The following is a 17,949-nucleotide window of genomic DNA, read 5'->3' as shown; positions in this document are numbered from 1 at the left end:
GGCTTATCTTTCCTGACAATTAGGCTCTTTCAGGGAGTTATTAACCGATTTAAAAACTTTTGTCTGAGATTGATTAGTAAAGATTATTTCTTGAACCAAATTGTTTTTTCATTTGGCTTCTTTGGTTAAAGAAGAAAGAAGAGATAATAATTGCAATGATTCTTTTATTTTATTTTATAGGGTCGTTGGCTGTGGGTTGCAATTACCATGTCTGACTCAGTAATTCTTCGAAGTATAAAGAAATTTGGAGAGGAGAATGATGGTTTTGAGTCAGATAAATCATGTAAGTGGCTTTTTTCTCTCACTGCATCTTGTACAAGGAGAGGTGAGAACAAAAATAGGACAAGCTGGTGAAGTTTCAAGGAGCAGAAAAAAATCAGCAACAGTAGGTAGAAGTATCATTGGGAGTGATTCTCATACACAACTGTGTGGCTCTCCCTAGAATCCATGTAACGTAATATCTGAAAGCACTAGGTAAGAACACACCAAGTGTGTGTAAATGAAAGCATCTCTCACCAACACCTTTCCTAGATAGAGTAGGGTTGTTCCAGTAGTGGCTGTTATGACTACCTTTAGTCCTGTATTGTTATTATTAATCATAATTTAATGAGCACTCCTCCTTAGGAAGAACTGTGCCCAGACTCTGCAGACCAGAATGAGATCATGTGGAGGGGGCCTATAGCACTAGCACCTGGGATGTCCTGGGCTCAGATGGTTCTAAGCTATTGTTTTCTAACCCTATGATTTTACATTTTACAGATGACAAAACTGAGACTCAGATATGTTTTTGAAACTTGGCAAGGAACACATGAGTAAAATTAATGGAACCATAATTCTAATCCAGTTGTGTTTGATTCCCAAGCCCAAGATATTGCCATCTGTCAACATTATCATGCTTCTTTACTTTAATAAGAGTAAAGAAGCATGATAGTGTTGGATGACAAAGCTCCCTAGTGGCTACCTTACACCCCTGGCTGTAATCACTGACTTTCACCTCCTGCCCTGCATCTATTCTGACCTGCACTGGGGAAAACAGTATGTGGTCTCAATCCTATGGCTTCTACTAGTGTAGAAGTGTTAATGACATCTTGTTATTAACATCTTATTGTTAATTTGTGATCTATATTTTAAACAGATGAATTCTGATGCTTTTAAAGAACGAGACAATAAATAAATATCAATTTTATTTTGTAGTTCAAAAAGTCAGATCTTCTTCGGCTAATTTAGAAATGTTGCTGTCCATTTGATATTCAGATGATGCAAATATTTCATGTCCTGAAGAAAAGTCCATAAATGAGTAAAGGTAGCAGCACTCCTGGACCCTAAACGAGTGTCTTTGTGTGTGTGTGTGTGTGTGTGTGTGTGTGTGTGTGTGTGTGTGTGTGTAGAAAGATAGAGAGAGAGAGACAATATGAGCAGGAAGAAAGAAAAGGCAAATAGTCATTTGGTAATATTCCATGAATAAAGGTAATTTATAGGAATATTTTTCCAGAGCAAATTTCTTAATGACTGTGTTGCATTTTATCATTATTATTAACTGCTTTTTTGCATTGATTTTTTTTCTGACAGATAATAATGATGAGAAATCAAGGTAAGTGACTGATTTCAACAATGCAGCATCTTTTCTAGAATAACTCCATAATATTCATATCAAAGGCACAAAGCAGAGAATATTTTCATGCACATTGCACTTCATATAAAATAATATATACAATCCATTCTTTTTCTCTTTAAAATATTACTATAATTTGATTTTAAAAACCTTTTGGAATATCCCTTCTAGGTTAGGTTCAAATGTCCCCTCTGTATTCAGGAATGGCACAGAACTCCTGACCTAAGAGGGAAGAGGAAAAGTTGAACAACAAGTATAATTTCATGGGCATTGGAGAGGTCTCTAAACCCCAAATTCTTGCCACAGGCAAAGAGTAGAGACCTAAAGTGTCATTATTGCATATTTCTGTTCAGCTAAAGATTTGAATTCTCATATAGAACAAATATCAGCTAATCACAGTCTGGTATGAAGGCGGGATTAGATGAGGTCTAATTTAGAAGACAGAAGTGAGGCATCAGGTAAGTTCCTGAAGTGGAGGTGGTGGAAACGGAAGGGTTGAAGGTATTTTAGAAATTTTAAGTAATTCACAGCAGAGGGAGGAAGTGGGAGTGGTAAGATTAGCTTTGGGCTGGGAGTGGTCAGGTCAGCCTGGGCCTCTGAGAGCCACACGTTTCTTATTGCGTGGGAAGTTTAAAAAATGGGTGTGGATATAGATGAATGGCAAGGAGAGGATGAGTAGGAAGTTGAATGAGTTGCTTTGTTTTTAGAGGAGGTGAGCATGGAATGAGAAGATCACAGCAAAAGTTTGCCAGAGCTGCTGAGAAGAATGGGAGCAATCCGCAGAGAAATGAAGTGTGCATTGCACGTTGAGCTGGAGAGCACACATTCACTCCATTAATTCATTCATTTTGCAAATATTAATTGAGTGTCTATTTGGTATCAGACACTATTGTAGGTGCTGCGGGTACAGAAAAGAACAAAATAGGCAAAAATGTCTGCCCTTGAGGAGTTTACATTTTAGTGAGAGAGATATAATAAACATTGTAAATAAATCAAACATATAGCATGGTAGCTAGTGATAATCTATCACTTTCTTTCTGAGAAGGAAAAATAAACATGGAAATGGAGCTATGAAATGGTGCGTGGGGGGTGGGGTTGAAATTTTAAAGACTTTGGCCAGGGAAGACTCTGTTGAGTAGGTGATTTTGAAGGAAGGTCTAGCGGAGGTGATGGAGCTGTCCCTGTGGTTACCTAAAGAAAATGCATCTGGGGAGAGGGAGTAGCAGGTGCCCGCACCCAGAGGTGGGAACAGTTGGGCATGGACAAAGGTCAGCAAGAGGCCAGGCAAGTGGGGTGTTGAGAACTAGAATATAGTTGGAGGAGGTGAGGTCAGAGAGCCAAGGGCCAGACCGTGGGGAGTCTCAGAAAAAATTTAGGATTCTTTTCTGGGCCAGAAGAGAAGCTTTGGGCAGCTGAGTACTAGACTCTGCCTGTGTTGGTATCCATTCACAAGGTGGTGAGGTTGTGTCCAGCGGGCCCAGCAGCCTGGCTTAAGGAGAAGAGGGCAAACAGCTGGATGGATGCAGGATGAAGTTTACAAGGATGATGTAGAGAAAATAATTGAGGATGATGGTGAGAGTGTGGTTCAAATGCCTGGCAGAGGGACCTTGGCTGCATGGGGAAGGAAGCAAAATCTTAATGGGGTTTAGCAATGGAAGGAAATGAAGGATTTAAAGGACTGCATGGCTCAAATGAGGTTGACAAATAGGTGTGGAAGGAGGAAGGAAGTGAGAAAATGAGGTACATGGGCAGTCACAGAGTGCCAAGGAGTTAAACATGTCAGACAGTAGTTCCTGGTGACAGCAAGGTCCAGGGTGTATTCATGGACTGCGTGACTCAGGTTAAGTCAAGATCCCCGAAGTTGAAGAGGTCAAATACAGGTTAAACATGGCCTTATGGGAAATGAAATGAATGAGAAATATTAAGGAAATATGATTCTATGAAAAGTGTGGGCATGTTCTTGAATTTTTCATTATCAACATTATTTAATGTAGTTGTAATATTTTTAAGCATGAGGAAGCTTTAAAATTAGCTAATCCAACCACTTCAACTTACCCATGAGGAAATGCAGTCACAAATAGATTGAGGGTCATGACTGAGGGCAAAAAGTTGTTTGTTGGTATAACTGGGAGTATAGAGGACTTTTTACTTTCTCTCCATACCTCTCAGGTGTTCATCTCTGTGAATCGCTAGTGAACCTGAGATTGAGCTATACTGAGATCTCTAGAAGAGGGAAATCTAGAAGAATAAAGCTTGTGTTTAAGATATTAGGTTTGGCCAGAATTTTCCAGCCAGTGGGGATTTTCTTTCTTACTAAAGAATAACTCATAAAATCACCACCTAGGGAGAATTTCCCATTGTATTGGAAATGATGGTCTTTAAATCCCTATGTTTTTCTCATCAGGTTACAAGATGAGAAGAAAGGTGATGGCGTTAGAGTTGGCTTCTTTCAATTGGTAATAAAACTGTGTTGATTTGTGGCAGTGGGTGTGCAGCTATAAATTGTTTAGATCATGAAGGGAGTGTTAAATCTTTAGTCATATTGGCAGGTTTTTAACTTCAGTGATCACTTTTTCAGTCATAGGCTTTGCCTATGTGATAACATGCTGAATAACTATTAGAAATATATTGCTCATAAAGCATACAAATCCTATCCAATAGATCAGAAAAATGTCTTGGAAAATTATCACTAAGCCCATGGTTATCATATTTGTAAGGAAAGTCATCACATCGCATATATATATTTATTCTTAAGACAAATCTTTAGAAATTTTAAAGTATAGGTATTTACTCCAAATTTGCTCAGGATGGAGGCATTTCTAGGCAGAAATTGGCACTCTTCATAGTCACTATCAGTTCTACAAACAATTTATAGTATTTCTCAATGCCCCACACAGTTTATCTACTTGGCAATGGCATGACTGACAGTGATTATTTTCCCCTAAGTTGTAGATGAGTAGCTAAAAACTAAAGTCAGCTCCTGAAATAAACAGAATGAATTCAGAGAGCAGGAAATTTATAACGTGATCTAACAATGTAAGAGTCTAATGTTTTAGATAATTGATGTACCGTGCCGTTTATTTCAATATAATTAGTATACGAACTCTGCCACTCAATTAAGGTGATTCCCATGAAATTTGGTGTTGAGTACTATTCATGAGAATCTAGTAGCTAAATTAAGTAGTCCTCCTACCTCTCCTGCTTTTCACCCAAAGTTGATCTCTGAACCCTTTGTTTTTCAAGTTTCGGTTTTCTTCATCAACTGACATTTTGCTGATGTTTGTGGGAAGTTTGTGTGCATTTCTCCATGGAATAGCCCAGCCAGGCGTGCTACTCATTTTTGGCACAATGACAGATGTTTTTATTGACTACGACGTTGAGTTACAAGAACTCCAGATTCCAGGAAAAGCATGTGTGAATAACACCATTGTATGGACTAACAGTTCCCTCAACCAGAACATGACAAATGGAACACGTTGTGGGTAGGTTGTTTTTTTAAAAATTTTTTACTTTTTTGCTCATATCTTAAATTGTAATTCAAAATGTATAGAGGTGATTTTACTGGCTCAGCTGGAGTGGTATCTAACACAAAGAGAATAGAAACATGAGTTTACCCATATTTCTAGAAATTACTCTGTCTCAAGTTTCCTTCTATCTTACTATGTTCTAAAATCTTAATAGAAACAGGATTGAAAGTCACTCACCAAATACATTGCCAAAATGTTACCACTTTATTGAGTATAGGCTTGAGCATGACACTACCAGTACTTAACGTCACTAGGGAGGTGACCCATGAATTTTACTTGAGTGTCATCTCCAAGAGTTCTATTTTTCCCCCCACCAACTCCCCTCTGCCCCTTAGCTTTGTGGCTGTGGCTGGTGATCCACTTGATCTTAACCCTTCCATCTGTAATGGGAATTTCATGAACATGCTGCATTACTTTGAGTAAGGTACACTAGTCTCAACCAGTAGTTGAGTTCGTTTTTTTCTTTTTTCTTTTTTTTTTTTTAAGATGGAGTCTCCTTTTTTGCCCAGGCTGGAGTACAGTGGTGTGATCTTGGCTCACTGCAGCCTCTGCCTCCTGGGTTCAAGTGATTCTCATGACTCAACCTCCTGAGTAGCTGGGATTACAGGCGCCCGCCACTATGCCCAGCTAAATTTTGTATTTTTAGTAGAGATGGGGTTTCACCATTTTGGACAGGCTGGTTTCAATCTCCTCAGGTCATCTGCCTGCCTCAGCCTCCCAAAGTGCTGAAATTACAGGCGTGAGAAAACTAGGGCAGTGCTGTGATCAGAGGCAACCACGCAGAAGTAGCCAGAACTCACACAGACACAGTCACTATGCTACTGTTTTCTTTGTGATAAGCCTGACAGGCCACCTTGTAATCAGTGAGTCTGCCGTGTACTCAGGGCTGACTCACTGTCATAGCATGGCCTTTGCAGCGTGCCTCATGCTGGCTCAAGTTCAGAACAAGCTTATTTGCACATAGGAACCCACATACTCAGGTTCAAGAATCAAGGGTGGGGCACATCTTGGCTAGAAAGACACTAGGAATGGCTCCCTCAGAGGAATTTATAGTTTTCACCTTCATTTTTGAAATTTTCTATAGGCTTGATTCCAGACTATGAATGAGTCCTTCTAAATCATTGACACTCTTCCATAATATTATCTGTCTTAGGGTCTTTCATTCATTTACTCATTCAACCAAAATTTTTTTAAACATCAAATATACCAGGAACTCATGAAAGCATCAAGGACACAGTTGTCTTAAGAGCATGGTCCTGGCCAGGTATGGTGGCTCATGCCTGTAATCGTAACACTTTGGGAGGGTGAGACAGGAGGATTGTTTGAGCCCAGAAGTTCGAGACAAGCCTGGGCAACATAGTGAGACCCTGTCTCTACAAAATTTTTTTTAAAAAATAGCTTGGCTTTGTGGTGTGCCCCTGTCATCCCAGCTACTTGAGAGGCTGAGATGGGAAGATCACTTGGGTCTGGGTGTTTGTGGCTGCAGTTGGCTGTGATTACGTGGGTGACAGAATAAGACCCTATCTCAGAAAAACCAAAAGAGTCATGATCCCTATCTGTGTGAAGCTTAAGCCTAGTAAGCCATCATTCAGTCAATGATCATTTAAAAACATATGCAGTGACAGACTTGGAGGTACCTGACAGAAAACACAGGATAATATACAATGTGAATTATTCTTTATAAACAACAAGGCTACTTATTCTATATAAGTTCCCTAATGTCTAAATATGTATGTTTCTTTTCTAAAATTGGAAGTTTCTTTTTCATTTGACAAACTCAGAGCAATTTGTATAAAAGAGAGATTGAGTTCAACAAAAGTCTTTGAAATCCTTCATTTATGCTGGAGGACAGAAGTGCACTGCTTTTTACAGAGGGGTTTGACCACAAAACATAAGATTAATCATTCTCCCCTTTGAGAAAAAAATGCATTCAGACCTATGTGTGATGTAAATTGACCCAAGCCATGGATAACACTTATGAGGATAAGTTTTTGAGGAAAAAGTCCTCAAGTATATCTTATCATGCCTTAAAATTTGGAAATAAATGTGAGAGGGGCCAAAATTTGAGGCATATACATGATACTAGGTGCTTATGAATATTTATCCAATGAATTAAAGAATGAATCTACTTTCAACATTTGCATCGTAGCCGTCTATTAAAAAGGAATTCTCTGTGGCCACTCATTACTCACTGTCTTCATTGTTACTGGATCACATACCTGAAGGCGAGCAAAGAATACAAACTGAGGCTTTCAGAAGTCCACTGGCTTTGGCTGAATTCACGTAATACCAAATGTGAATGGACATTTGTCCTTTTCTTTTTAAAAAAATTGATACAGATAGCTCAAATTGTATAGACTATACCTTTCTAGGCATTTCTTTGCCAGGAACTCCTTGATGAGTTAAATACTTTCATCGTGAGTTATTATGATCATTGACACGAATACTGTTTGTTCTATTCTGAATAACATGTTTGTTTAGCTGTTGTATGGTAAGATCACCGTGATCTTATGACTTGGGTGGGACAGAGGAGAAAAGAGAGGACATTTTTCTGCCTGTAAGTAGTTTATATACCTCCAAAGTCACCCAAACTGTTTGCAGGTTTCCTTCGTGGAAAAAGTATATCATTAAAGGTACAGTTTCTCCTTTTATTATAATAGATGTATTAGCCTTAGAATATACAAGACAACCCAATAATTTTAGCAACAAAAGCATGTGTGTGTAATGACAGGAGCTGGTTTTACTCTTTTATTATATTGGTTTCCACATGTCAATTGTAATCTAGTAGATGGAATTTTTAAGTTAAAGCCTTCCAGATGGCTGTCAGTGAATTACACTGATAAGGATTACAGAGTGTCAGGTCTCTTGATTAGCTTATCAGAATTTCTGGCCAGAACAGTCAAATAATAGATAAAAAAATGAAAGCAGATGAAAGAATAGGAAGTTAAAATACCACAGTTGCAATTTCATTTTATTTTCTTTTATCCAATTAAAGTGTAAACACTCAAATGGAAGCCACAAAGTCTCGTGTAACTTAATTGTAGAAGAGACATACCGTAATTTCTGCCATATTCTATGGGTCACGGAAACCAACCCTGGTGTAATTTGGAAGGAGTCTAAACAAGTGTGAATACTGCCAGATGAGAATTTTAGGGGCTCTTTGGAGGCTGATTACTACTGCAGGCATTGGGGAGCTCAAGTCTTCACTTCCTCTCATACAGATAAATCAATGCAGAAATCTAGACCTGTCCTTTCACTTGGATTTCAGTCTATATTCTTAGCAATATATATTCAGTTTGTATAAGCAAGCACTATTTTGAAGCTAGACAGTTTAGGCTATATACTTTTGTAATGGCTTTGTTGAGATACAATTCACATACTATGAAATTCACCCACTCGAAGTGTACAATTAGATGTTTTTTAGTATATTTACAGAGTTGTGCATTCACTGCCACAGTCAATTTTAGAACATTTTCTTTTTTTTCCTTTTTTTTAATTATACTTTAAGTTTTAGGGTACATGTGCACAACGTGCAGGTTTGTTACATATATACACATGTACCATGTTGGTGTGCTGCACCCATCAACTCGTCATTTAACATTAGGTATATCTCCTGATGCTATCCCTCCCCCCTCCCCCTACCCCACAACAGGCCCCAGTGTGTGATGTTCCCCTTCCTGTGTCCATGTGTTCTCATTGTTCAGTTCCCACCTATGAGTGAGAACATGTAGTGTTTGGTTTTTTGTCCTTGCGATAGTTTGCTGAGAATGATGGTTTCCAGTTTCATCCATGTCCCTACAAAGGACATGAACTCATCATTTTTTATGGCTGCATAGTATTCCATGGTGTATATGTGCCACATTTTCTTAATCCAGTCTATCACTGTTGGACATTTGGGTTGGTTCCAAGTCTTTGCTATTGTGAATAGTGCCACAATAAACATACGTGTGTATGTGTCTTTATAGCAGCGTGATTTATAATCCTTTGGGTATATACCCAGTAATGGGATGGCTGGGTCAAATGGTATTTCTAGAATTTTAAAACATTTTCATTACTAGAAAAAGAAGCCCCTTGCCCCTCGGCCATCACTTTCTAGTACCTCATCCTCCTCCCTATCCCTAGGCATCACTAATCTGCTTTCTGACTGTAGATTTGCCTATTCTGGACATGTCATATTAATAATATCATATAATATGTGATCCTTTGAGATTGGCTTCTTTAACTTAAGCATGTGTTTTTTGCAGTTCATCCACATGTATTTTTATTGCTAAATAATATTTCATTATATGGATATAATACATGTTATGTATCTGTTCATCAGTTGATGGACATTTGGATTGTTCCCACTTTTGAGCTATTACAAATAATTCTGCTATGAACATTTATATACAGATTTTTGTGTGGACATGTCTTCATTTCTCTTGGGTACATGTCTAAGTGTGGAATTGCTGTATCACATGGTAACTCTATGTTTAACTATTCTAGGAACTGCCAGACTATTTTCCACAGTGGCTGCACCATTTACATTTCCGCTAACAGTGTATGAGGGTTTTAATTTCTCCACATCCTCACCAGCACTTGTTATTTAGCATCTGTGATATCTCTCATAGGTAGAATAATGACCCCCAAAGATATCCAGGTCCTTATCCCTAGAACCTGTGAATGTTACCTTGTATGGGAAAAGGGTCTATGCAGACGTGATTCAGTTAACAATATCGAGATGGGGGAGACTATCCTGGATTATCCAGGTGGGCCCTAAATGCAGTCATGTGTGTTCTTAAAAGGGATGGTTGCTAAGAAGAAGGCAGAGGGGGATTTGCCTGTAGAGAGAAGAGTAGAGGCAAGGTGACTACAGAAAAAAAGAATGGAATGACATTGCCACAGCCGAGGAGTGCCAGCAGCTATCAAGAGCTGGAAGAAGCAGGGAGAAATTTCTCTCTTAGGGCCTTAGGAGGGAACACAGCCCTGTCAGCACCTTGATTTCCACCCAGCGAAGCTGATTTTGGGCATGTGAGGGGATAGATTTCTCTTGTTTTAATTGTGGTAATTGTTACAGCAGTCATAGGAAACCAATACAATAGCCATCCTAGGGAGCGGGAAGTGGAATCTCATTGTGGTTTTGATTTGCATTTCTCTGAGGACCAGTGATGTTTGGCCTCTTTTTAGGTGCTTGTTGGCCATTTGCACATCTTCTTCAGAAAAATATCTATTCAGATCTTTTATTTGGAAATAAATAATATAACAAAATATGTATTCAGCCCTTTTTAAAACTGGGATATATGTCTACTGATTATTGAGTTGTAGTAATTCTTTATATATTCTAGATATAAGTTCCTTATCAGAGATACAATTTGCAAGCAATTTCTCTCATTCTTTGGGTTGTCTTTCTAACTTCTTGATAATTATCTTTGAAGCACTGAAATGTTTAATTTTGGTGATGTCTAGTTTGTTCTTTTGTTGCTTCTGAATTGGTGTCATATCTAAGAAACCATTGCCAAATCCAAGGTCTTGATAATTATCTTTGAATCACTAAAGTGTTTAATTTTGGTGATGTCTAGTTTATTCTTTTGTTGCTTCTGAATTGGTGTCATATCTAAGAAACCATTGCCAAATCCAAGGTCGTGAACATTACACTTGTTTTCTTTTAATGGCTCGGCCATGTGAAGTGCCAGCTTCCCCTTCATCTTTCACTATGAGTGTAAATTTCCTAAGGCCTTCCCAGAAACTTAGCTGATGCTCTAATCCTTCCTGTACAGCCTGCAGAATTGTGACCCAACTAAACCTCTTTTCTTTATAAGTTACCCAGTCTCAGGTATTTCTTTATAGCAGTGTGAGAATGAACTAATACACTCCTGGTTAGTCTATGATCCACTTTGAGTAAATTTTCGTAGGGGTGAATTAGGGGTCCAAATTGATTCCTATCTGCATGGATAGCCAGTTGTTCCAGCACCATTTGTGGAAAAACTATTTTTTCCCCATTGAATAATCTCAGAATCCTTATCAAAATCAATTTACTGTAATTAAGAGGGTTTATTTGTGGACTCTCAATGCTATTCCGTTGACCTACACATCTATCTTTATGCCAGTAACACACTGTTTTGATTACTGTAGCTTTGTAGTAAGTTTTGAAATCAAGAAGTGTGATTCTACTACTAGGGATTGTCTATTATGGGTCTCTTGGATTTTCATATAAATTGTTTAACTTCTGCAAAGAAGTCAGCTAGAATGCTAGGAATTGCATTGACTCTGTAGATCAGTTTAAGGAATATTGCCGTCTTAACAATATTAAGTCTTCTGATTTGTGATCCACTTATTTGAGTCTGCTTTAATTTATTTCAACAAGGTTTTATAGTTTTCAGAATATTTTGCAATTTTTTGTTAAATTGATTGCTACGTATTTTATTATTTTTGATGTTATCATAAATGGAATTGTTTTCTTAATTTTATTTTCAGTTTGCCCATTGCTACTATTGCAAAATACAATTTTTTTTTGTATATTGATCTTTTATCCTAAACCTAGCTGAACTACTTATGAGTTCAATAGTTTTTTAGTGGGCTCTTTAGGATTTTTTATACAAGACCATATCATCTGCAAATAGAAATAACTATACATTTTCCTTTCCAATCTAGCTGCCTTTTTTATTTTATTTTATTTTATCTTATTGCCTAATTGTTTTGGCCCAAACCTCCAGTACAATGTTGAGTAGAAGTGGTGAGAGCACACATCCTTGTCTTATTCCTATCTTAGGGGGAAAGCATTTAGTCTTTCACCATTAAGTATGGCATTAGCTATGACTTTTTCACAAGTGTCCTTTATTATGTTGAGGAATTCCCTTCTAATCCTAGTTTGTAGAGTGTTCTAATCATTAAGTCATGAATTGAGTCATGTGCTTCATCTACATCTATTAAGATGATCATGCAGTTTTGCCCATTATAATATTGATATGGTATATTACATCGATGTATATTCATATGTTGAATTACCTTTGCACTCCTGGAATAAATCCCACCAGGTAATAATGAGTAATCATTTTACTATGCTGCAGGATTCAACTTGTTTGTATTTAGTGAAGATTTTTGTGTCTATATTAATAAGAGATATAATATATAAGAGTTTTCTTTTCTTATAATGTCTTTGCCTGCTTTTGGTATCAGATAATTCTGGCCTGATAGTTTGGCAGTGTTCCCTTCCATTCTATTTTTTGAAGAGTTTGTGAAGAATTGGTATTAGTTCTTTAAATGCTTTGTAGAATTCTTCAGTGAAGTCATCTCATCTTAGACTCTTTGTTGTTGAAAGTTTTTGATTGCTGATTCAATCTCTTTAGTTGTTATAGGTCCACTCAGATTTTCTATGTCTTTAAAAATATTTTTTAATTTGGCACATAAAAATTATATATATTTATGGTGTGCAGCATGATGTTTTGAAATATGTATACATTGTGGAATGGCTAAATTGAGCTAATTAACATATTTACTACCTCACATACTTATCTTTTTTTGTTGTAAGAACGCTAAAAATCTACTCTTGGCTTCAGGCTTCCTGGGATGCCAAAAAACTGTGTGTCCGCTTGCTTTCTCAATGGGGAGGCTTGTGGTCTGGGGCAAATTTTCAGCCCTGGTCACCGGCTGCCTGGAAATAGATTCAGTGCTGTTGTTGGGGGCACGGTGGGCATGAGATTAACCTCTAGTACTGCGGGCTGAGTGGGAGCAGGTTAAGGCCTGTAACTGCCAGCTTTCCCCCACTTCCCTAGTGACCTGTATGACTTAGCAGAGGCAGCCATAATCCTCCTGGGAACATAACTCCATTGGACTGAGAACCACACCCCCATCCCCCACAGCAGCTGCAGCAAGCCCCGCCCAAGGAGAGGCTGAGCTCAGAGGCGCCTATCCCTGCGCCTACATGGTGGTCTTTCTCTACCTGCCCTGGTAGCCAAAGACAAAGGCCCAATTCTCTTGGGAACTCTGTGGCCCTGCCCACTGCTTGGGAAACCTGAATACATAACCAGGTGTCCTGAGGGCAACTTTGCATTCTCCCTATAGGACCATAGCTGATGCACTCTTGAAAGTGACACCTCCTAGCTAGAGGCCAACCAACACAAAACCAACGCACTAAATAAAAACACAACAGAGGACCCTCACGGAGCCGACTTCACTCCCCTGCTGCCTCCACCAGGAGCAGGTGCTGTTATCCACAGCTGCAAGAACTGAAGACAGATCACATCACAGGACTCTTTGCAGACTCTTGCCATTACCAGCCCAGAGCCTGGTAACTTTGCTGGGTGGCTAGACCCAGAAGAGCAAAAACAATCACTACAGTTTAGCTTACTGGAAGCCCCATTCATAGGGGAAGGGAGCGAACACCACACCAAGGAAGCACACCATGAGACAAAAGAATCTGAACAGCAGCCTATGAATCCCAGATCTTCCCTCTGACATAGTCTACCCAAATAAGAGAGAATCAGAAAAGCAAGGTTCTTTAACACCTCGAAAAGATCATACCAGCTCACCAGCAATGGATCTAAACCAAGATGAAATCTCTGAATTGCCAGAAAAAGACTTTAGAAGGTTGATTATTAAGCTAATCAAGGAGGCACCAGAGAAAGGTTAAGTCCAACTGAAGGAAATAAAAAACATGATACAGGATATGAAAGGAAAATTCTTCAGTTAACTAGATAGCATAAATAAAAAACAACCACAACTTCTGGAAATCAAGGACACACTTAGAGAAATGCATAATGTACTGGAAAGTCTCAGCAATAGAATCAAATAAACAGAAGAAAGAAACTTCAGAGTTTGAAGACATGGGTTTCAAATTAATCCATCAAAGACAAAGAAAAAAGAATTTAACAAATGAACAAAGCTTCCAAGAAGTCTGGGACTATGTTAAATGACCAAACCTAAGAATAATTGGTGTTCTCGAGGAAGAAGAGAAATATAAAAGTTTGGAAAATATATCTGAAGGAATAATTGAGGAAAACTTCCCTGGCCTTGCTGAAGGAAGATCTCTTGTCTAGGGATGTAGACATCCAAATACGAGAAGATCAAAGAACACCTAGGAAATTCATTGCAAAAAGATCATCACCTAGGCACATAGTCATCAGATTATCTAAAGTCAAGATGAAGGAAAGAATCTTAAGAGCTGTGAGGCAAAAGCACCAGGTAACCTATAAAGGAAAACCTATCAGAATAAAAACAGACTTCTCAGCAGAAACCCTACAAGCTAGAAGGGATTGGGGTCCTATTTTTAGCCTCGTTAACCACAACAATTATCAGCCAAGAATTTTGTATCCAATGAAACTTAACTTCATAAATGAAGGAAAGATATAGTCTTTTCCAGACAAACAAATGCTGAGTGAACTTGCCACTACCAAGCAAATCAGGGAAATGCAAATCAAAACCACAGTGTGTTATCATTTCACTCCTGCAAGAATGGCTATAATAAAAAAATCAAAAAAGAATAGATGTTGGCATGAATGTGGTGAAAAGGGAACACTTTTACACCATTGGTGGGAATGTAAACTAGTACAACCACTATGGAAAACAGTGTGTGATTCCTTAAAGAAGGAAACGTAGATCTACCGTTTGATCCAGTAATCCCACTACTATTAATAGGCATGTATCCAGAGGAAAATAAGTCATTACACAAAAAAGATACTTGTATATGTATGTGTATAGCAGCAGAATTTGCAATTGCAAAAATATGGAACCAGCCCAAAGGCCCATCAATCAACGAGTGGATAAGGAAAATGTAATATATATATTACATATGATATAGATATGATATATATGTAATATATATTACATTTTATATTACTATATATTACATTTTAATATGTTTGTGTGTGTGTGTGTGTATATATATATATAGGCACACACACACATACACACACACACGCACCATGGAATACTACTCAGCCATAAAAAGGAATGCAATAATGGCATTTGCAGCAACCTGGATGGAATTGGAGACTATTATTCTAAGTGAAGTAACTCAGGAATGGAAAACTAAACAGTGTATGTTCTCACTCATATGTACGAGCTAAGCTGTGAGGACACAAAGGCATGAGAATGATACATTGGACTTTGGGGACTTGGAGGAAAAGGTGGGTGGTGAGGAATAAAAGACTACACATTGGATGCAGTGTACACTGCTTGGATGTTGGGTGCACCATTCTAAAATCTCAGAAATCACCATCAAAGAACTTATTCATGTAACCCAACACCACCTGTTCCCCAAAAACCTATTGAAATAAAAATTAAATTTTTTTAAATAATAAAATGTACATTATAAAACAAAAAAATAAAAATCTACTCTTTCAATAATTTTCAAGCATACAAAACATTGTTGCTAACTATAGTCAGCCCAGTAAATTTCTTGAACTTATTCCTCCTAATTGAAATTTTGTATTTTTTAACCATCTCCCCAATCTCCCCACCTCTAGCCCTTAGTAACTACCATTTTACTCTCTGCTTCTATGAATTCAAATTTTTTAGATGTCACATTTAAGTGAGATTACACTGTATTTGTCTTTCTGTGCCTGGCTTATTTCACTTAACATGATATACTCGAGGTGCATCTGTGTTGTTGCAAAGGACAGGATTTTTTTAAAAGGCTGAATAATATTCCATTATCTATATGTACCACATTTTCTTTATCCATTCATTTGTTGATGGACACATAGGTGGCTATTGTGAATAATGCTGCCATGTGCATGGGAGTGTAGATATCTTTTTGATATATTGGTTTCATTTTCCTTGGATATATACCCAGTATAGGATTGCTAGGTTATATAGCAGTTCTATTTCTAAATTTTGAGGAACCTACATACATTTTTCCATAATGACTGTACTAATTTACATTCCCACCAACAGTGTACAAGTGTTCCCTTTTTTCCACATTCTTGCCATCACTTGATATCATCCTTCTTTTTGATAATAACCAGACTTTGCTTCATGTGTTTTGGAGGCTCTTTTTTTAGGTGCATATATCTCCATAAATGTTATCACTTCACAATGGATTGACCCTTTTATCTTTACAAAATGATTTTTATCTCTAGTAACAAGTTTTTAAAGTCTATTTTGTCTGATATTAGTATAGCCACTCCTGGGTTCTTATGGTTGCTTTTTGAAATGATTTTTTTTTCTATCTTTTTGTTTCAACCTGTTTGTATCTTTGGATCTAAAGTGTGTCTCCTGTAGACAGTACATAGTTGGATCTTGTTTTTTTTAATGCAATCTGACAATCTCTGTCTTTTGATTGTATTGTTTAATCCATTATATGTAAAACAAACATAACATCCTGAAAAGTGGGGGAAAAAAGGCCAACTGGCTAGAGCCCTCAGGAACCAAGTAATAACATGTTGATAAGTTCCCTGGGTATCTTATGCCTGATATGTACTAGATTAAGTGTTGGAAAAGCTGGCAAACTAGAAACCCCAATGAGTGCAGACCAAAAAGACTCAACAAAATCCTGCTTTTTCTAGATAGTGGGTCAGAAAGAGAAAGCCTAGTAGAAAACTTCTAAGCAATAATTGCTCTACTCTAGCCAAACACTACAGAAGAAAATGGTGACCTCACTCTGACCCATGCCAGCGAATGTTGACTTGGGAGCATAGACTCTTCCACACTTGCTAGGTGGTAATAAGACCCTCTTGTGCCACCTCCTCACTCACCCCCATGGTGTCAATGGAGAATATGTGGGAGGCCTGACTCATCCCCACTATAGTAAGGCACTTCTCCCCTTACCTGCTGGGTTGGGGTGACAGAGTCAAAACATTACCACCACCGTCATGGAAGGGGAAATCAAGACATTTTCAGATGAAATAAATCAAGAGAATTTGTTGCCAGCTGACTTACCCCAAAAGAATGGCTAAGGAATGTTCTTTAAGTAGAAAGGAAATAATAAAAGAAGTCCTAGATATCAGGAAGGGAGTGCGTAGTAACAAAACTATGAGTAAATGCAATAGACCTTCCTTCTCTTAAGCTTTCTGAATTATGTTTTATGGTAGAAACTCTAACACTGTGATATGATCCTACTATGACACTGTCTGATGTGTGTTTAATTTGGAAATAGTTAAGACACTTATTAACGAAGGAGAGTAGAGGTATGTAATGGGAGGTAATCTTTATATATTTCACTTGAATTGGTAAAATGACAACACTAGTAGACTGTGAAAAGTGATGTATCTATAATGTATTTCCTAGAGCAACCACTAAAAAAGCTATACAAAGAGAGACACTTAAAAACACTATAGATAAATCAAAATTGAATTCTAAAAAAATGTTCAAGCAGCCCATAGGAAGGTAAGAGAAAGCAAACACAGAAATAACAGAGAGAACAAATAGAAAACAAGAAAGAAAATGACATATTTAAGCCCTAATATATCAAAATATAAGCCAGATTTTTTGTAGATATAGAAAAGATTACCCTAAAACGTTTATGAAAATGTAAAAAAACTGGAATAGCTAAAATAATTTTGAAAAAGAATAATAAAGTGAGAAGAATCAATCTACCCAATTTCAAGACATATTATATAGCTAATGCAGTCAAGGCTGTGTGGCATTGACAGAGGTTAGATATATAGATCAATGGAACAGAATGGAGAACTCAGAAATAGACCCACACAAATATGTCCAATTGATTTTTGACAAAAGTGGAAAAACAATTCAGTGGGGGAAAGATAAGCTTTTTATCAAATGGCTGTGGAGCAGTTGGACATCCATAGGGCAAAAAAATGAAATTACACAAAAATTAGCTTAAATGAATCATGGACTTATATGTAACAAATAAAACTAAACTTTTAGAAAAAT

The 17,949-nt window shown here is 37.6% G+C and overlaps 1 protein-coding gene across 1 annotated transcript in view; it reads left to right on the top strand.

Annotated features, from left to right (window-relative positions):
- The window catches only part of ABCB11 (ATP binding cassette subfamily B member 11), a 162,560-nt gene that overhangs the window by 59,827 nt on the left and 84,784 nt on the right, over positions 1-17,949 (top strand). The window contains exons 3-6 of the mRNA XM_019022771.4: positions 181-283; positions 1,570-1,591; positions 4,017-4,068; positions 4,856-5,094. Of these exons, the coding sequence (XP_018878316.3) occupies positions 208-283; positions 1,570-1,591; positions 4,017-4,068; positions 4,856-5,094 (389 nt within the window). The 5' untranslated portion in view covers positions 181-207. The remainder of the gene's footprint in view (positions 1-180; positions 284-1,569; positions 1,592-4,016; positions 4,069-4,855; positions 5,095-17,949) is intronic.

The sequence above is a fragment of the Gorilla gorilla genome, chromosome 11 (assembly GCF_029281585.2).
Source record: "Gorilla gorilla gorilla isolate KB3781 chromosome 11, NHGRI_mGorGor1-v2.1_pri, whole genome shotgun sequence".
In the NCBI taxonomy this organism is placed as follows: domain Eukaryota; kingdom Metazoa; phylum Chordata; class Mammalia; order Primates; family Hominidae; genus Gorilla; species Gorilla gorilla.
The sequence above is the reverse complement of the archived record's forward strand: the minus strand, read 5'-3'. Positions and strand labels throughout refer to the sequence as shown.